A 22,740-nucleotide genomic window follows, 5' to 3' on the forward strand; every position below is an offset into this window, starting at 1 on the left:
AAACACTATCGTACAAAATCTATCATTCCATGTAGCACTCCAAATTTGAACGAGAAAAAGCGACTCTAAAAACGGATTCCATGCTGCGTTTGGTTGTAACAGCGATTTTCAGAATTCTACAATTTCTATACTTAATTCGATTTTGCATTAGTCAAAATTCGATTTAAGGCGATGTATTTCTATAAGAAATCATAATTTTCAGCTTTTTCGATCAACCGATTTGCGGTAAAATAGTTATTCGAGGCCAGGAGCATCAATTTCGTTCAAAATCTTTTTTTCCCCGGTTGAAATCAACGTAACTTAACAAATTAGCACGAGAAAAGTCCATTATAAACGGATTCCAAGTTGCGCTAGGATGTAACTGCGATTTTCAGAAATCTACAATTTATATAATAAATTCGATTGTGCATTTGCTAGAATTCTTTGTAAGTCTTTATAATTTGGCTAGAAAACATCATTCTCAATTTTTTCGAATAAGCGGTTGAAAAGTACAGACATTTTCGTGGCAAGACAAACACTATCGTACAAAATCTATCATTCCATGTAGCACTCCAAATTTGAACGAGAAAAAGCGACTCTAAAAACGGATTCCATGCTGCGTTTGGTTGTAACAGCGATTTTCAGAATTCTACAATTTATATAATAAATTCGATTGTGCATTAGCTAGAATTCTTTGTAAGTCTTTATAATTTGGCTAGAAAACATCATTCTCAATGTTTTGGAATAAGCGGTTGAAGGGTACAGACATTTTCGTGGCAAGACAAACACTATCGTACAAAGTCTATCATTCCATGTAGCACTCAAAATTTGAATGAGAAAAAGCGACTCTAAAAACGGATTCCATGCTGCGTTTGGTTGTAACAGCGATTTTCAGAATTCTACAATTCATATAATAAATTCGATTGTGCATTAGCTAGATTTCTTTGTAAGTCTTTATAATTTGGCTAGAAAACATCATTCTCAATGTTTTGGAATAAGCGGTGGAAGGGTACAGACATTTTCGTGGCAAGACAAACACTATCGTACAAAATCTATCATTCCATGTAGCACTCCAAATTTGAACGAGAAAAAGCGACTCTAAAAACGGATTCCATGCTGCGTTTGGTTGTAACAGCGATTTTCAGAATTCTACAATTTCTATACTTAATTCGATTTTGCATTAGTCAAAATTCGATTTAAGGAGATTTATTTCTATAAGAAAGCATAATTCTCAACTTTTTCGAATAACCGATTTGCGGTAACATAGTTTTTCGAGGCCAAGAGCATCAATTTCGTTCAAAATCTTTTTTTCCCGGTTGAAATCAACGTAACTTACCAAATTGGCACGAGAAAATGCCATTATTAACGGATTCCAAGTTGCGCTAGGATGTAACAGCGATTTTCAGAAATCTACAATTTATATAATAAATTCGATTGTGCATTTGCTAGAATTCTTTGTAAGTCTTTATAATTTGGCTAGAAAACATCATTCTCGATGTTTTCGAATAAGCGGTTGAAGGCAACAGACATTTTTGTGGCAAGAAAAACACTATCGTACAAAATCTATCATTCCATGTAGCACTCCAAATTTGAACGAGAAAAAGCGATTCTAAAAACGGATTCCATGCTGTGTTTGAATTGTTGTTTCGATTGAATAATGCAAAATCGAATTAAGTATAGAAATTGTAGAATTCTGAAAATCGCTGTTACAACCAAACGCAGCATGGAATCTGTTTTTAGAGTCGCTTTTTCTCGTTCAAATTTGGAGTGCTACATGGAATGATAGATTTTGTACGATAGTGTTTGTCTTGCCACGAAAATGTCTGTTCCCTTCAATCGCTTATTCGAAAACATTGAGAATGATGTTTTCTAGCCAAATTATAAAGACTTACAAAGAATTCTAGCAAATGCACAATCGAATTTATTATATAAATTGTATATTTCTGAAAATTGCTGTTACATCCAGCACAACTTGGAATCCGTTTATAATGGTCTTTTCTCGTGCAAATTTGTTAAGAATATGGTATGGTATGATACGAATTGCCAAATTAATAATTTATTGACTAAAAATTAATACCATCCTAACACTCTCCAGAGATCAGAGTGCTCATTAAATCAACCGCATAATAAAGGAGAATAAATCATCAGTGTTCTCATTCATAATTCGATGAGGAATATAAATAAAAAAGAAATATGTCATATTCAGTTAAATCATTATACAGTTTGATAAAATTTTTATCAATAGATTATACAAGTTAAAACGCAAACCACATTTTTTGAAATGTATATGATATTTTTTTTTAATTTATATTTATTCATTGTAATTATTATCGTGTAATGATAATCTGTTTCTTTTTCACTGTGAGATTGATGTGATTTTTGATGAGTGTTGAAGTGACATAATATTAATTTTTAATCAATAAATCATTAATTTAATAAAAATCGCATCGAATTGATATTTCTTCTAAAAATAATTGTTTTTATTGCTGAATTTTCATGTATAAATTTTCGCAATTTAATATATAATATATCTAATAATATATCTAATTGTTTTATCAATTGCATACTATTTACATTACAATATTTTAATAAAAACATAAAAATATTGAGTAAAATAATATATGAAACTTTAGAATAGTTTTTAAATGAACAATTCATTTGCAATCTGTGCTTCTTTTGAGACGTTTTCGCATTATATGATGTAATAAAAAAAACTTTGAAAATCTACATCAAAGTCATTTTTGCGATATTTTTAATTAAAAAGATTTAAAAAATTTTGTATAAAATTCCCATCAATCCAGAATGATGTAAAGTAATGTAGAAAACATAGAATAATGCTATAAATAATTATGATTGATATAACATTTATTTTTTATACTTTCTTATACAATTATCAATACAATTATACGAATGGAAAAGGAAGATTAAATATATAAAGAAATAGCAATAATGAAGTATAGAAAATATAGAATAATATTATAAATATTAATTAAACAAGAAAAAGAAATGTATACTATGGTCTAAAGGATACTAGATCATAAAAGGTAAATTTGAAAGAGCAAAAATTACTATTAGAAATATATTGTATAGAGGTTATAAACAGGTTGAAGAGGACAAGAAAAAAGTTCAGAAAGACAGAAAAAAGTAAAATTAATAATAATAAATAACAATAAGTAATAAAGAAAATAAAATAATTAAATAAATAAGTAGGTAAATAAAAAAAACGGAATAATGTAATAATAAAAACGGAAAAAAAACACATTAACGTATATAACCAAAGATAAGTACAAAAGTGATATAAAAAAAGATTGCAATTAACATATAAAAATATTATAAAAAATATTATATACAAAAAAAAATATATAAATTTATAAAAATCCAATTCCATTGACGTTGATAGTTATTTACCTATATTTACTATTGTTTACTATAATTAATTTTTCAAGATTAAATTGTTTCAGCATTAATAAATTCAGATGTTTCGTTTTTAATATGGAAAAGAATTGTTAAGAAAATTAAAGAATATTGTAAAAATGCATTAATTTTATATAGAATTACAAAAGAATGATCAATGAAAAAAAATCAAATGACATTAATTATAATAATAAAAATGTATATTTGAAAGTTAAATTTTATAATTAATTTTATATAAAGTATATAATTTTATATTATATATCGGATGAAGAATTGTTGAAATCATATTAGAAATTGATACTATTTCTGATATAGATTTAATATGGACTCAAAATTATATTTACATATTTAAATGAAAAGAAGAAATGCATCTTTTGATTGATTTGATAAAGAACTGTTTAAAAACTCAAATAAAATCTTAAATAAAAGAAGATTATATTTTATATTATATATTATATTATTTTTATATTATAAAAGATATATTATATCTTAATAAAATATTTATTATTGGTAACAAAGATTTGAATAATGATATATTATAATTATATGATTATATGATTATAATTATATGAAATATTATATGAAAATAAAATCGAATTTTATTAAATAATGATAATTTTATTTGTAATTAATTCAAGAAACAGTTTACTGAATTTTTCAATGCCTGCAAAAATACACTTATATATATATATATATATATATTTTCACTCTATAAAGAATAATTCATATGACGATATGAAGAAATTCAAAACTTAAAATCTAAAAATTTTAGAAAAAAATAGTTCAAAGTTTATTCTTGATAATTGAAAGAAAATGAAAATAAATATCAAAAAAAAATTAAATTTTAAATTAAGAATTAAAAAAGAATAGAACAAATAGAAGAATTATGCAAAGAATGATAATCATTAATTTTATGAACAAGGCACAAATATTATAGTAAGAAATGCAATTAAATTATGATTTTTATTCAAATAAATTATAATAACAATACAAAAAAAAAATAAAATCACTATTTAAAATTAAATATGAAAAAATATGGAAATCTAAATATTTTAAAAATATAAATAATATATACAATTACATAAAAACATTGAAAACTGTAAATTAAAAATGTATATTCTAATCAGAAATTCAAAGAATATTGAAAATTCAAAGATCAAGATGAATGATATAAGATTTACTTCGAAAAAAAGAAGTTTGAAAAATAAATAAAAAAAATTAGAATATAAAGAAAAGTAAAAAAAAAGACTAAGAAATGATTTTAATTATTATAATTGAAAAAAGAGAATATACAATGAATGAATGCTATGATAAAAAATGATATAATTATCAAAATTTTTATAATGTTGCAGTAATTTATAAGAAATCAAAAAGATCAAAAGAATATCATTACATGGGAAATAAATAATACCTAAAGAAATTTTTGAAGAAGAGGAAAAAATTAAAAAATAGAAAAGTAAAGATAAAATATTATAATGATAAAGCTCTAATGAATATAAATAAACAAATATTTGAGAATATGGAATTAAAAAAAAAAATTAACATAAATAACAAAAAAATATAGTCATATGAAAGATATTTGATGAGATAATTGAAAAACAAAAATTTCTTTAACAAATAAAGATGAAAGAATTTGAGAATTAATTTCCAAAGAAATTAAGAAAATAGTGACAAGGTAAAATAAAAATAGTAATCAATTAAGTAAAAATAACTTATAAAAAATATATTATATACATCTGAATTAAATATAAATTTATTATTAATCGAAAATAATAAACAATGATTATATTGCAAAATTTAATGAATTTAAAGACATTATTTACTAGAAAATAGAATCAAGTGCAGAATTCAAGAATTTGTCCTAGAAATATCTAATCGAAACGACCAATTATTTTTCCATTCTAATTTATATCACAAAATAATGTTATATCACTTTTTTTTTATTAATAATAAGAATTATAATTTGATATATGAAAGAAAAAAATAGAAAATGTCAAAACTAAATAAAATAAAAGATAAAGATAATAATAAAATAAAATAAAAAGATATGAATGAGTGATTTCAAATATTATCAAAAAGTGTTAAAGGTAAAGAAACTTCTTTTGTTCTAAATGACTACTATTTGCATGGAAATGAATATTACGTAAGATCATTTATTATGAACAAACCGACTTGCAACATTATAAATAAAGAAGTTATTAAAAGAAATTAAAAAAGAAAATTTTTTTGATAGAAATGAATGAAAAAATAGATATATAAATTAAATAGTCCAATTCAGTTATGATGAAAAAAAATATATGCTAACTAATCAAGATAATCAAATATATTATTTATGAAATTGTTGCAAGAAAAAGGACATGCTGTAAGAGAATTAAAAAATTTGATTATCTTAAAAAAAAAAACCAAACCAAAATTGAAAGTAATATGTATATGATTAGATAATGAATGCAAGTTTATAAAAAAAAAAATTAAAGGATGATTAGAGGAAAAAAGAATAAAACACAAATTTTCTATTGATATTTTCATGTAATGATGTGAAAAGAGCAAACAAGTCAATTATTAAGATAATAAAAATAATATGATTCAAAATATTATTGAATTTTTTTGCTAAGATACTATGCCATGATAAGATAACATATAAGATATAGAATAAATTCATATGTAGATATCAGATATAAAATAAATTCATATGGAAAAACTTCTTATAAAATTTGAAATAATAGAAAATTATTTGAAAAAATTTAGATATATAGTTTATTTTTTGTTGGACAAAAAAAAATTAAAAATTTTAAATTGAAAATAGCTAAAGGTTTTTTTGTAGAATAAAAAGCAAATAACACATATTGAATATATTAAATTTTTTATTAGAAAAATGAAATAATAATGTAACAGAAAGTCATCAAAAGGAATAATTAATGCAAATTATAATTATTATATAATATGAAAAATGAAGATAAAATTAATGAAAATTAAAATTTAGGATTTAATTATAATTAAATTGGATTATGAGACCAAAAATAAAAAAGAGAACCAATTGATATATGAAGAAAATAGTGATTACAAAAATTCATTATGGACAATTCTAATAATAAAAATAAAATGAATATTAATGATATTGAGCAAACTGAGGAAGAAAATAATATTGAATAAAACTAAAAAACTGTAGAAACATAAAAAGAGCTACTGGAATTAAAAAATAGAAAAGAATAATAAAAAAGTAATAAAGAAAGAGATAAAAATAAAAAAAAATATCTGGAAAAGATGTGTCACAGTTAAATTCTTAAATGTAATGTGTATTTTTGCAAAATTTCATTAAAATCAATATGTACATTTTTTAAATCTTTTCCTAAAATGTTTAAACTTTAATGCAAAAAGTAGCAAATAAAACCAATTTTTTCAGATTTTTTCTTCTGCATTTATATAAACAAATTCTACAAATCGGAACAAATTGAAACTTCTTTTTAAAAGATTATTACTGTACATAATCTATAAAATTTTTTAATATATATTTATTAAATAAATAAATGGTTTTTTAAAAATATTTATATTTATAATTCAATTTATTTGAATTTATTAAAGTAGATTAAGTATAAAACAGCTTTAATTATTCTTATTTACTATCTATTATTTATTGTCATAAAAAATTTTCTTTAAACACAATTATTAAGCTTTTTTACAATTTTTAATTTTTTTAGTTAAAAAAAACTTGATTTTGATTATTGTGCAATCATTATAATTTATTTGTATTTAATTTCTACTTTAAGGAAGAAATCAACATGTTTATCCAACTTAGTATAGTATAGTATAGTATAGTATGTATATAATAAGCTATGTATTTTTTTGTGGTGAAAATATTTCAAAGATTTTAAGATTATCTTGATTTTTTAAATAATTTACTTTTTGTATTGTAAATTGATCAGTTAAATTTTGAATAAAAATATATTTTAAAATTAATAGATATTAAGATATTAAGGAAATAATTCAAATAAATTGTTTTTAATATATATCATTAATTAAAATAGTTTTTAATATATTTATTAATTAAAAGTTAAAAATAAATGTTCGAATTAATATCAATTTTAAAAAATATTTTCGAAATAAAAATAAAAAAAATAGAAAAATATATATATATATATCTTATTGGAATTATATGAAATGAATAATTACATAGTAATCGTTTCATTTATGGATTAAAATTTTAATAAATATGAAGATATGAAATGTATGATTGGACATATCTGATCGATCTAATGTATTGCAATGTAACTATGAAATTATTCCTTATCTTAAATCATTTCTTTTTCGCAATATAATAATCAATTTAAAAAAATGGATATGAATATATTATACTTCGCTACTAAAAAAAATTATTGATTATTGTCTAGAATATTGCAAGAAAATTTTAATGAAGGATATTGAATAAAATAGATGCAATATTCAGCGGAATATTAATATAGTATAATGATAATTTGATTTTCAAAAAAATAAAAAAAATTAATAGCAATATTATTATTGAAAGCGAATTAAAAGTATTATTAGAAAGAAGGGATAGAAGACCATATGAAGCAACATATTATTAAAAGAAATAGAAATATCAAAGATATTTAATGAAAAAATATGCTTGTATTATCAATCATATAATTCGATACTTTTTTATTAGCTTTTAAATATAATTAAATTAGAAAAAAATGAAATTTCTATAATTTTAATTTTTTTCCTTTATAAAAATATATTCCTGTGATTTTGTTGATGATGAAAATAAGTTTATATAATTATATATATATAGAAAAAAATAACAAAAAATTAATAATAGTAAATCCTGAATCTCTATATATCTTGTGATCCTTTGTCACCATCGACACAAAACAATTGATAAAACTTATTGTTAGAAATAAACTTTCAAGTTTTCGAAATCGAATGAAGTTGTGAAATTCAATTATTCAATCATTTCAAAAAAAATCGTATCGTCGTTAATTAATTTTTATAATTAACAAAGCCTGGTCTCGAATTGCTATCATTTATATACTGTATATATACCGTATATATAATTTTTTTGCAAAAAATATTTAAATTCTTCAAATGAGTTAATTTTTTGAGTTCATTTTACTGGTTACACAATTTATATTTATAGCTTTTATATAATAGCTAATGTAATACATTTTAAGAATTTAAAAAATGCAATTTGAAATTTTTTTTTGAAACATGAAAATTACACACATATATATAATGCGTTAAAAATTTTACATTCATTTTTTATCAACATATCAACAAATAAGAAGCGATAAGAATATTGCATAGTTTTCATTATCAATTTAAGGAGAATATTATAATTTACAATTAAATAAATTCAAGATTTAAAATATTTTTATACAATGTGTACAGTATTAAGATTGCAAGTTTTTACTAATACTTTAATTTATGATGTTATAATATAAATTACAATTTATATTTAATATATAATAAATTATATTAATATATATATTAATAATCTAAATTTTTAAAGAAATCACATAAGATGAATAACAAATTATTATTTCCATGTTGAATTCTATGTAGAACTTTAAAAATTTAAAAATTTCAAGAAATATATTTTTTGAAATTTACAAATTAATATCACGAAACTTATTTAAAACTTAGTTAAAAATTGCAAAATAAATTAATGCATAAGATAAAGTTTAAATATGTATAACAATTATTAAATATGTAAATAACAATTTATAATTTCGTAAATTTCATATTATTTAAAATTTTTGTTCAGATATTTAAAAATATTTTAAATATATTATTAAAATTTTTACTTATAAAAAATTACGAAAAAAAATATACTCATAATTTTTTGTTAATAACTTTTGAATTAGATATAATTATATAGAAAAAATTATTATATGTTAAATTATTTATTATAAAAAAACTTAAATTCTATAATAAAAAAAAATAATTACATACATTGGATTAATATTTTGGATTAATATTTTCAAAAATAAAAACTTATTTTTACAATTATAATTTATTAAAATCAAGATTAATATAAAAAAGCATGATATTTTCTATGCAAAATCATTATTCTAGATAATTGCTTTATAAGAATATATACATTTTAATATGAAATTATACACGTTGTTTAAATTTACAAAACAATCTATTTTATATTTTATTTGTAATTTATATTAAAATATAGTTTTAATTCTAACTATTATAAATATTCTTAGTCTTAGTAATCTTATTTTATCAATAGCATTGAAAATGGTAAAATGATAAAGAAACTTTTAAAAATCCCAAATTGTAAAAAAAAATATATTGAAAGTCGTATCATAGATTAGATATAAGAGTAAATTAATCATTCGATGTATTTTTTGATTCAAAAAAAAAATTAGGATTTTTCATTATCATTTTCGCATTGTTATCAACATAAAAGTAATTGTGATGGGATTCTTAGCAAATTATAAATACCATATTAATTCAAATGAATGACATGCACACAATTTAAAACACATATTTAAATAGAAATCTATGAAACAATCTAAGACTATATAAAGAGATAGCAATGACAAAGAGAAATCCAAATTAGTGAAATTCCTTGAATTTTTTAAATAATAATTAATATTAATTAATATTATATTAAATATTAATTATTATATAATAAATAATGAATAAAGTTCTAGGCGACCTGTCATCATATTTAGAGAAAGAAAAAGAGTGAGGAAGAATCTAAATATAAAATTTTATTTTCAGAATTTATTGATTCCCAAAATATTAATAAAAATTTTCAATCACACATTGAAAACTATATATACAGACATTATTAACATATTAAATACTGCTTATCCAAACATATATTATTAACATATGTATATAATAATTGTCAATGTCGAATTAAGTTGATTTTAATAGAAGCTTTTAAATTATAGTTTAACCTAATATTCAACACGTTTATAAAGTATATACTTAAAGTAACAATATTTATTATTTTTTTTATTCCTTCTTATATTGTATTGTCCTCCGTATTTGATATCGTTTTAAAAATAAAAATATAATAAAAATAATTTTTGCAGGAGTAAAATAGTATTAAATGTAACTTAAATTTATATAATGATGGTATTTGATAAATTAAATATATTTTTAATTTCTTGAAAACGAATGCAAGAAATTTTATAAAAAATATAAAGTAAAAAAAGTAATTGAGCGCTAAAATAAAATAACGAAAATGTTTATAAAAGTTTAGCATTTATTAGAGATGCTTTGCTTATAACTAATGTTTCTTTCCAAATTATAGATTTTTTCTTTCTAATTTTCCTTTTTTTTTTTATACATTTTCGAAATTTTGTTATTTGTGAGTGGAAAAAAGAGAGAAAATATACGCCATGATCTGCTCTTTGTATAGGGCTCTTAAATTTTTTTTGATATTGCTTGGCACATCGTTCGATACTTTATACGAATAATCAGATTTTTGTATTGTAAATGAGACATTTTATAAATGCCTACTTTGTTGGGTATTCCACTTAATTCGATGACGGCTATTATAGCAAAAACAGTTGATATTTATTTTGAAAACTTAAAACTTATATTGAAAAAAAATATTAAAATATGTCAAAAAAATCTTTGCAAATATTTATTTATTTAAAGAAATTATTTATTATTAATTTAATTATTTATTTAAAAACCGTTTTTCTGCATCAAATAGTGACTATTTGCCGAACAGCACACAAATATATATTAAGTCATTTAACTCTTACTAATACTTTAATAACTATTTCATCATGTAATTATCATTCATAAGCAATTAAAAATCGATATAGCAATCAAATTTGGTTCTCAAAAATCTAAGCTGATTGGTTTATTTTTATATCTAGTCTATAATATAGTATATATATTTAAATGTTAATTAATCTTTTATTTTATGAGTAATTTATTAATTTTATCATTTGTAATATAATGTTATAATATAATGTATATACAGATACACATATAATGTATATAATATAAAAGATTAATATATTATATTATAATATTTATAATATTATATTATATTATAATATTTATAATATTATATTATATTATAATATTATATTATAATATAATATTATTACTAATTTAATATAATTTAATATTAATTTTATAAAATATTTAATATTTAATTAAATTATTATTTGTATTAGTAACTTTTTCATTCAATATCAATAATTTATTAAATTTATTAATTTTTTAAATAATTTATTGTTTTTAATTTATTAAAATTAATTATCTTAGAAGTATATAAAAATTGTCCTATTGTTATATAAAGTAATTAAGTTAAATTAAGTGATGGCCGATAAATCAATCATATAAAATAAAAATATAAATATAAAATAAAAAATAAAAGTCCTATTTAATTATATATAAATAAGAAAGCAAAAATATAATAATAATGATATTATATTCTCAAATCTATATAAATGTTTTTCAATTAAAATAATTATACTATCAAAATAATTTGAAATTAAAATTTTGTATAATTATGTATGTAATAATTTATATTGTTTATGATTTTGATCTTGAATAATTCTTGTTATTCTTTGTTAACTGATCTTTTCTTAATATCATCCTGTTGATTGTTACGCGGGATAAATTGAAATAAATGACGCAATGCGCGATCATGTTGCGCATTAATGATCTATTTGATGCAAGGTTGTAAGCTAGTGTCCTCTCGAGGTTGAAACGCTCCGATGATAGCCTCACTGTTCATTTCGAATGAGAAAACCTATGGTGCATTCTATTCGGATTGTTGCATTGTGATAATATTTGCTTCTGATACATTGTGAATTAGGATTCTAATTAATTTTAATGGATAGTTAAGTGTATAAACATTCATTTATATTGTTAAAATAATATTATTTCATTTCGTTATAGTTTTCTTTTTAAATCTCATTTCATAAATAAAATATATTGATATTAATTATATTTTTCGGATATAATATTTCATTCATATGACATAGCTAAATAAAAAATTATATGAATATATAAATATGCATGTATGTACGTATATTTATAGTGAAAATACAAGTTACCACGATAATCATGGCAGTGCGTTGTGTCAATTAGAAGTGCGCCTACGTTCGCCGTCCAAGATCGATAAACGGTAGAGTTATACCTAAAACGAGCGTTCGCTTGCGCACAACGAATGAAATACTGAGTGTTCAGGAAAGAAAACGATGCCAATGACGAAAGCGACGACGCAATATTAACAATTGTGACGAAAACAGCAACAGTGGTTACGGCAGTACGGTTAATGACCATTCTATTGCCGATGAGTGTCAATAACGATGTGTTGGTGACAGTGATCGGTGTCGGATAATATTTCAAATAATCATTGTTATGAAGGAATAAAATAGGTGTATAGAAAACATGAAAGTTTTAAAATTCATGGAGAAAGCTTTAAGTTATATTATGGCATAAATACAGTATATTGCATAAATACGGTATGGAATATCAAATATTTTAATCATTCGATTCTTTATTCGTTTATTCATCAGTATTGTATTTCTTTTTGTCAATTTTATAATTAATTTAAAAGTAATAATTTCTGATATATGTGATATTGAATAACAATAACAACACTAAAAAATATATATCGATTTAAACGGAAATAATAATTTTATCTCACTTTTGTTTTTGTTTTTATCGTTTACAATGTTGAAAAAAAACTAATTGATATCTACTTTTCACAAGTATGAATATTTTAATTAACAAGTTTTGAAACATCACGGTTTTATATATTTTATATATTTTTAATTCTTAATTTACGATTATTATTATTTTCTTTTTTACAATATGATTCATTACTATACAATTACTTATTTATCGATGTAACGTATTATCGAATTAATAAATCAACAGAAATTAAAAATCAGAAAGAATGGTATTGCTATTCGATGATATAATTACTTAACAGGATCGCTCAATCGATCGTATAAACGATTAATTATATATATATATATATATATATATATATATATATATATATATATATATATATATATGTATGTATATATAATTATATATATACAAACAGAATACAAGTATATAAGTAGAGTGAAATATTGGAAGTAGAGTTGGAATTTCATTTACAAAGGAATGTTGAAAACATTTGATAATTATAGTAGGGGAAAAAACCATATGTATAGCGTTGTAACCTATACATGTACACAATAAGTGGAGAAAGGAGTACTGTACACATAAAAAAATATATAGGTACAGAGAGAATAGAAGGAAAGAAGCCACAATAATGAAGGAGCACGGAAGCAAACTTCCGCCGGAACAGCCTGCGAAAATTCTCAAGTCCTTGTTAAAAAAACCTGGTCAATCTAAAACTAAATCGCAGAAAAATCGAGTTGTAATAAACGAAAAATTAAATGAATTTTTCGCTGCTGATTATATAATATTAATAAAGGAAGAATGTTGTGCTGATTATGAAGAAGATTGTGATTGTTGTTGTCAAGAACATGAATTAATGCGTTTAGGAAATTGTAAAGAATGTCGAGCCGAATTGAATCTTCATTTTAATCTATCGGATAATAATCAATACCATAATATGGAAAGAGATGAAGAAATAATACACGAGAATACATTAAGAGAAGAAAGTTGTAGTAACAAAAAATTCGAATGTGTAGAATTGCATCTAGAAAATGAAGATAATGAAGAATATGAAATAGAAATAGAAAGACATAAAGAGATCAAAAAAATAGAAAGAGAAGAAGAATTAATGGATAATAAAGAAATGAAAGAGATTGAAGAAACAAAGGAGCACGTTATACAAAAAAAAATCGAAATACGAAAAAGTACAGAAACTGAAGAGAGAAAATTTGATATAGAAGAAGATGAAAGAAAAGGAAGAAAAATAGCAAAGTCGCGGAATATATGGGATAAAAATAAACGGATTAATGAACAAAAGGATATCGAGAATCATAAACGAATGGGTGAATTTGTATTGCCATCATTGACAATTACATCGTCGTTATCTTCGCTATCACCACCTCCTCCACCACCATTACCACCGCCACCACCACCACCACCACCACCTCCACCGCCACCATCACCACCACCACCACCACCGCCACCACCTCCACCACCACCTCCACCACCACCATTATCACAATCATCAGTAGATAGACCATCATTGCTTCCAAAGCAAGAACATCAACAAGAAACATTAAGTCCACCAGAAGGTTACAAAGATGTTTATTCTAATGGACAACTTTCTAACGTAGCAGAATGTTGTTTACGATCATCCTTAGATTATCTTCACTGCGAACGAAAGCTAGGTAAGTTTTATCTCAATAAAAATACCTGACAATTCGTTGCATTTTATTATTAATAAATGATTTTCTTATTAATTTTTTTTATTAATATTATTTTATTTTCCGTTAATTAGGAATTATTTTCCAAATAATTTCTAATTAACTATAAATACAAATCGAAAAAAACATTCGAATCAGTAAGAAAAACATATTACATACATATATTATAGAATGATAATATTTACACACATTTTCATATCATTTCTTTGTATAATATAAAATGCATAATAATAAATAATATATTTCGAAAAAAGTTACAGCGTTTTTATAACAATTCTATTTTCTTGATATATTTATACAATCAATATATTTATATGTTAATATATTCGTAGAAAATTTCTGCAAGATTTTAGACAAACTAAACTCTTATAATTTGTTACACAAAAATATTAATTAAAATTTATTTATTATACAAACAATTTAAATTTGCATTCAATGAAACAAGATGGTGATAATGTGATAGAATGATTGTAACGGAGCAATTTTCATCTAATGTTTATTATATTAAACTTTAATTACATAATTTGATAAATTAACCGATATTTTTATATAATAATTTTTATATTTGTTTTCATCTTTAGAATCAATTTTTGAAAGATTCTATAAATATATTAATATTTTATATAAAAAACATAATTTCGTATAATTCAAACTTTCTTCCTATTATTAATAGTTATTAATTATAATAATAATAATAATAATAATAATTCATAGTTAATAATTATGTAAAAAGTATTCATACAGTAAGTAATTTTAACAAAAATTTCATTATGAAATTTCATTTAACAAAATATCAATAAATAAATAATATATATATATTTTATAAAACTTATAGAATTTATAAAACTTCATAGAATAATTTATATAATAATACAAAAAAAATTACAATATCTATATCTGTTGTTTAATATTTTCAATAAATAAGTAATATTTTATAAATATTATTTTATAATATAAACAAGTAATATTATATATTTTTTTAGAAATCTATAAAATAATTCACATAAAAAAATTGCTATATCTATGTTGAAATATAAACAAATATCTAAAAAAAAGTAAAAATATATGCGTAATAAATATTCGTACAGTCATATATTTCGTTAAATATAAATGTTCTAATTTGAACATGTAAAAAGATAAAAATTTATTTCAAGATATGTTATATATATTATATATTATAAACAGATAAGGAGAATGGAGAAATGGTAAGATCACTATGTTCATTAATTTTTTTTAGTCCATATTATGTAATAATGTTTTCGCAATTCATTATTTATTAATCCTATATGTTAATTAAATATAATTAAAAATTGTATATATTTTTTTTACATACTTTTTTAAATTTTTATTTTTTTTATGTTTATATTTCTATATTTATATGATATATTTAATAAAATATACTATACGAATATTTATTATACATATATTTTTACCTTCTTAAATATTTGTTAATATTTTATATTCTTCATTTTCTGGACATTTATTAATTAACAAAGTTCTACAATATTCTTGAAATTAACTAGTGCACTTACAAATATTTTTTATATTAATTGCATGTGTATATTGATAACAATATTATATAACAAAAACTAATATTAAGAATATTTCATTTTACATGCAAAATATATATAAATAATTAACTTATTAACTTAATTTATTAAATAATATATCGATTATTGTTTTTCAATTATATATGCATAATCATTATTATAGTTTTAATAATTTAATAACATTTTTAAAAAACCAAAAATAAAGAAAAGAGAATGAAAAAAAAACTATAAAATAAATGTATAAACATCGATCGCATAATTAATGAATGCTTACCACGAATTGTTAGCTTTTACAGGAAGTACAATGTACCATAATTCCGGTGTTTACATGCTACAAAGGATGAATATTTGAATTTTGTAGAAAACTGATTTTAATCATATTATATAAAATAATATATATATATTATAAAATCAGTTTTCTATAAAATATTTGATATCTTTCTTTGCGTTAAATATATTCGCATATATTTTATATATATTTCTTATACTTGTATATACTAAAATTAATTAAATGATATAATATGATTTTACAGACCCGGAAATTGATGGAGAATCTAATCATAAAATAATGGAAAAGAGATGCAATCATAAAATAACAGAAAATAATAATGAACATATACAAAAAACGGACGAACAAAAACCCACTTCTAATGGTATAATTATATTTTTCTTAATTCTTTTTTTTGTTTATACAAAAAATATAAAATTAATTCTTCGTAAGAAACAATATAAGTAAATTTTATTTCTTTTATAGAATCTCATCATCGATATCTCGTGGAGACTATAACTATGACAACTGTTACCGAACACCGTATTGTACGTGAAATCAGTGAAGATATTGATTTGCAAAATGGAAAGAAAGTTAATCGAAAAAATGTTTCCGAAGAAAATGTTACTTCCCATAATATAACAAATAATCATAGCACAATCAGTGAAAATAATTCTATTGATTGTATCGGATATAATAAAGAAATTCATTGTCACAATGTTACCAATGATCATAATACGCAACCAGTAATGATAAACGATATTGAAAATGACAATGAAAACCAGTTTGCGATAAATCAAACTCCATCTGATATAAAAGAGTTTTCCCTTATTTTTAAACTAGGTAACTCTTCTTTAATGGGTAATAGTCTTAAACCAAATTCGGCAGTTAGACAATTATTTCCTAATCCAAAATTTGTTTCGCCGCCACCAGTCCCTTTTGGAAAAATGATTTCTTCGACGCATGCTCTTGATGATCCTCAAGATAACCCGACATTTCTCGTTACTACAGATAATTCACGTTTTTATGGTGCAACGAAAAAATCGAAAATTTCTGAAAATCAAACTGTATTTCTCCATGAAGAGACAACGAATCCAATTAAAAGAACGATCGAGAGAAATACTCTTCGAAGAAGTTTTCTTGATAAATATCGTACAAATTCTCGAAAGAAAATTCCTTCCAAGAATTTATCATTAGAGGAACGAATACGTCAACTTACTTGCGTGGATCAAGAAGAAGATGATATTTATCAAAATTCTATTAAAGATGTCATAGATTCATCGAATACTGAAATCGATGCTGAATGTTTTGCTTCGACACATGCTCCATTATCAGAACACAAACAAAATAAATTGTTATCAACGGAAACACTTATTCGTAATACAGCAGGCATTAATGAAATGTCAACAGTAACAACATTATCGGCACCGATACCAGTCGCTACGAAACTCAATGCATTGCCTGATTTAACAACAATGACTACCACCACGATAACTACAACAGCAATGACAACAATATTAATATCAAATTCTTCATTTGTAATGACCACGGCGACGACAACAGCTATGACAACAACTATTGCGAGTTCCAATTATTATAAACAAACTTCTTCAGCTGGTAATAGCCCAATTCTAGATAACATACACAATCATTCGACATATAAAAAATTAACTGATTTGTTTGCACATAAAAAAAATATTCCTTCAAATTTACCTGATCTAGGTCTTGGTAATAATGGAAAAAACAATATCGCTAAAGATAATCAACAATCAAAAAATTCTTTGAAAACGAATAATTCTGATGTTCGTAAACAATTTTTAGCCAGTCTTGCCCCATTGTCATGCGTAACTGTTAATAATTCAGATACTCAAGAAGATTACTATCAATATAATTCTAGAATGGAAAATCGTAGTTCTACAGTTTATAATACTTATAATACTTTTTCACCTTACAATCTAGAAGATATCAAAACAGTATTTTGTGAAGAAGATCGAAATAATGTAGAACCAGACATTACTAAAGGAACACCAACAAATATCAACAAACCAGATGTAGGAGATAGTACAACAGATGAATTATTGGCATTTATAGAACAAGACAAATTTAGAACTGAAAAACTAAAACGACGTTATAATGAAGTCGAAAATCAATACCATCCAATAATGAATAATATTATTGGTTATAACACTGAAGATAAAATCAATAAAATTGTTGATGAAAGAAATGAAAGTGATAGTCAGCAAGTTGGATTTACTTACAACGAGAATATTAATGAACATGAAAACAATGGAAACAAAAATCGTACTGTAATTAATGAAATGCAATGCATTATTAATCGCCATTACAGTAACGGCAATAATATTAGTAGGAATAATGATATTGAGAACGATAATGATGACAATGATGACGATGACGATGATGAATTAAATGATTACGGATTTAACCGTAGACCATCAGTAACCGGCATCAAACGACAACAGCAAGATAATAATATCGAAGAAAAATTTCATCAATGTGGAAGTCTGGAAAATGATAACACAAATGTTCTTAAAACAAATTTTCATTCTTCGCTACCGACATATTACGAAGATAATTGTATTAAACTTGATAGCCGAATCGCGTTATATGATGAAACAATAAATGGTTCTACATCAAACACATTTGTCGATACTTTAGTTGCTGATGAACAAGATGCGAACACAATTAATAGAATAAATACAATGCAAAAACAAATTGATGATATCTATCAAACTATTGTAGAGAATACTAATGTTACTGCTCAAAATTCTTTGGATTGCGAACAGTATACAGACGATGTTTTTATACAACAATATTCTCGATTACCAGCGAACGATAATAACTTTCGTTTTTATCAAGATTCGAGAAATAGTCAACAGTATTTTCAAGAGCCATTAAATATTACAAATACACGATCAACACGAGGTGTTGCAACCGGAGCTGAGGAGATTGATGGCAATAATGCTATTGCTGGTATCAATGAAGATAAAAATACAAATGGATTCTCTGGAAAAATTCGACGAAAAGAATCCATTGCAACTCCTTCTAATTATCGATGTAACATAGTGCCTACAACTACGTATAAAGGAATTCCTACTAATGGCAAGTGTTATCGAACCATGTATTTTGTTCCGTATAATGGTATATCCGATCCAACTTATCAAAATATTCAACGCATTTTGCCATCTCATCCTTCTCCTAGTTACGCGAATCATATTGAAAGATATCCATATCCTCGATCTAACAAAAATGATCATCGATTGCAAACACAAACGCAAACACAACCATCATTATCAACAACGCAGCAATTGAAATATTTCCATCGTTCAGTATCACCAATAACAAATATTTCTCAAAATCTTGATCATATTTCGCCACTTCCTTCTTCTGGTTCATTCAGTAATCATTTCTCGGGATCTTCTCTTTTAGATTCTCGGCTCACATCGTCTAATTCAATTACATTACAACCTACGCAACAAACTTTGCATCTCCATTTGCATCATCGTCAGCAACCAGATGATTTTCGAATTTCCGGAGTTGCTTTTTCTTCAGTTCCTCATACTGCGAATCATTCGTTGCAATTTCATCATCACAAGCAACAACAACATCATTCATATCATCGCCACAATCACCAACCAACCTTTTATCGTTTACCATCCACCATATCCGTAACATCTTCTTCTTCATCCTCCTATACCGTAATAGCGCCATCGAGATGTGCTTCCTTTAATGGTGACGGAATAGCAACATCCGAAGGTTCTTATCGATTTTATCAACTACATTTAGGACGTACCGTTCTCACACCTTCCTCTGATTTTCAATCAACTCAAACATTTTTGTGTGATTCTATTTCAGCTCCTACTAATTCCACTTCGTTTTCTCCTGCATTATCATCTTCGTATTTATCATCATCTTCTCTACAATCCACTTTCTGTTCTCTACCAATAGTTACACCTCAACAAATATCTCAACAAACCTCGAACTTCGTTTTTCCAAATCATACAGGGATTATTCATTCTGTTTCTAACAATCTCGTAACTTCTGCACCATCCACTATCACTGTTTCTTCTTCCTCAACTATCTATACCTTATCTTCTTCGTTGACATCATCGTCATCTTTAACGTCATCATCTGCTTCTTCTTTTTCTTCTTCCTCTTCCTCTTCTTCTTCAACTTGTTCCTTTTCTTCCTCTTCGTCATCTTCCTCCTCATCTTGTTCATCATCTTCTTCGTTACAAATTCCTTGTTCACCTTCGAAACTACAACAACAACAAATAATTAACAATTATACAACAATAGAACGTGGAGTTCCTGAAGGAGCAGCTAATGTACCATCCCACGATGTTTCGCAATCCGGAATTTTACTTACAACAAATTCTTATGTCACACATAATTCCACTGGTGTTCAAGCTTTACCAACTCATGCGCAAAATTCTATATATTATGCCATGAACGTTTAAATTCATACAAATCGTTAAGTGTATGTGTTTACGTATATATATATACACAATATATATATACACATAAACCATAAGTCACAATACAAAGAATCATATAATGCAATCATTATTTGAATATTTCAAATAATAATGAATTTATTATTCTTATTACACATACTTAAAACATATAAATAAATATCAAAATAGAGGTTTACTACTTATTTCTCTTAAGCAAAGGGAACGAATTCATCCATTTTTGTTCATATAAAACAACAATAAGCGATGATAAAAATATTTGCATTTTTATTAAGACACGCAAATAGATAAACTGCCCTTTTTCGAATTGAATACGAATCGAATCGAATTAATTAATTATAGAATAAATTATAGAGAAAAAATGCACTCAAAATCTGTATAATTTTAAAAAATTGTTTGCCACTTATCATATGGCAAGATTCTAAATACATTATAATGGATTCTAGTCACGATGATATACTTACAGGGATATCAAATAAACCAAAGGATGTCTTCACAATTTTGATGTGCAGATGTAAGTACAGCTGATACAAATTATTTTCAATAGATTGAAATTAATTTTTGCAGTGGAATTGAGAAATAAATAAATTAAAAATTTTATAGTTAAAAAAAAAAAAAGAAAGAAAGATGTGAAACATGTAAAAATAAAAACATTAGATTTAAGTTAACGTCAATATATACGTATGTGTGTGTGTGCGTGCGTGTATTATATATATATGTGTATATGTATATATATAACATATATATATAGTGTGTGTATGTATATAATATGTATATAATATATATAAAATGCAATATTACATTGCTTTGTTTTTTTGTTCAAAAATATCAGTATTATATGTATTATTATTATATGATTAGATGATAGAAACTTCAGATGACCACAAATTTCATGAACGATATCAATTTAACTTTATAAAATATTTTTAAATATCAATTTCTATGATTTGCAGATCATTAATTTATTTAGAGAAAAAAAAATCACAGAATTAATCATTATTAAAAATAATAAATAATAATAAAAATAATAAGTAGCATTTTGCTTTTAGAACTAATTTATGTATTTCATATTCTTTGTATTATAATAAAAATACAATGTTTAAACATAAAATAAAAAATGAATAATTATTAAAACAATATTTTCGTGTAAAACATTTCATATATACTATTTATAAAATTCAAAAAAAATGTAAGTATTTACGATATATGTGTAACACCATATTTTTTTGTAATATTTTTCATGAATTATTGAAAGTAAAGTATAAAAAAATATATCTTGTTTTATAAAATTTAGTAGACTTTTGTCAAGAACAAATTTTAGCATAAATCATTTAGATATACACGTATCAATGTAATAAATCATAAAATATAATCATAAATAATCTAAAAATAAAGTATCAATATAATATAATAGAAAATAAAATAATATTCGAATTTGAATGCAATAAATTTTAATCTAAAGTTAAATACTAAACTTTTATGATACACACAAGTCTTAGAAATAAATTTTACATATATTATAATTTACTTAATTACTCCATATTATCATGAAAAAATTCATGTAAATAAATATTTAACCATATTGAAGTTTGAAGTTTTATTATTCTAAAAAAATCAAAAAATACTTATTAAATATTGTAATTAAATTAAAAGGAATATACTTATCTTAAAACTCTAATCATTTAAAAAATAAATAAAATGTG

At 23.1% G+C, this 22,740-nt stretch overlaps 1 protein-coding gene across 5 annotated transcripts; it reads left to right on the plus strand.

Annotated features, from left to right (window-relative positions):
- The first annotated feature begins 12,073 nt into the window (after positions 1-12,073).
- LOC100864210 (uncharacterized) lies at positions 12,074-22,176 on the plus strand. Of its 5 annotated transcripts, none has more exons than XM_086916735.1 (4): positions 12,074-12,220; positions 12,422-14,690; positions 16,810-16,929; positions 17,031-22,176. In XM_086916735.1, the coding sequence occupies exons 2-4, from the start codon at positions 13,655-13,657 to the stop codon at positions 21,020-21,022; spliced, it is 5,148 nt and encodes a 1,715-aa protein (XP_086772861.1). In that variant the 5' UTR covers positions 12,074-12,220; positions 12,422-13,654; the 3' UTR covers positions 21,023-22,176. The 5 variants fall into 5 exon arrangements, with proteins under 5 accessions (XP_086772861.1, XP_086772863.1, XP_086772860.1 ...); XM_086916737.1 differs by having other exon boundaries at positions 12,080-14,690; positions 17,031-17,387; positions 17,556-22,176; XM_086916734.1 differs by having other exon boundaries at positions 12,080-12,848; positions 13,442-14,690.
- The last annotated feature ends 564 nt before the right edge of the window (positions 22,177-22,740 follow it).

The sequence above is a fragment of the Apis florea genome, unplaced genomic scaffold (genome assembly GCF_048593485.1).
Source record: "Apis florea isolate Af1SG1 unplaced genomic scaffold, ASM4859348v1 contig_3803_pilon, whole genome shotgun sequence".
Classification (NCBI taxonomy): domain Eukaryota; kingdom Metazoa; phylum Arthropoda; class Insecta; order Hymenoptera; family Apidae; genus Apis; species Apis florea.

Excerpts from the sequence above, each read along its gene's own strand:
- LOC100864210 (XM_086916735.1), top strand. The coding sequence starts at position 13,655 with ATGAAGGAGCACGGAAGCAAACTTCCGCCGGAACAGCCTGCGAAAATT. Across the intron at positions 14,691-16,809 it reads TCACTGCGAACGAAAGCTAG|ACCCGGAAATTGATGGAGAA; the intron begins GTAAGTTTTATC and ends ATGATTTTACAG. Across the intron at positions 16,930-17,030 it reads ACAAAAACCCACTTCTAATG|AATCTCATCATCGATATCTC; the intron begins GTATAATTATAT and ends TTTCTTTTATAG.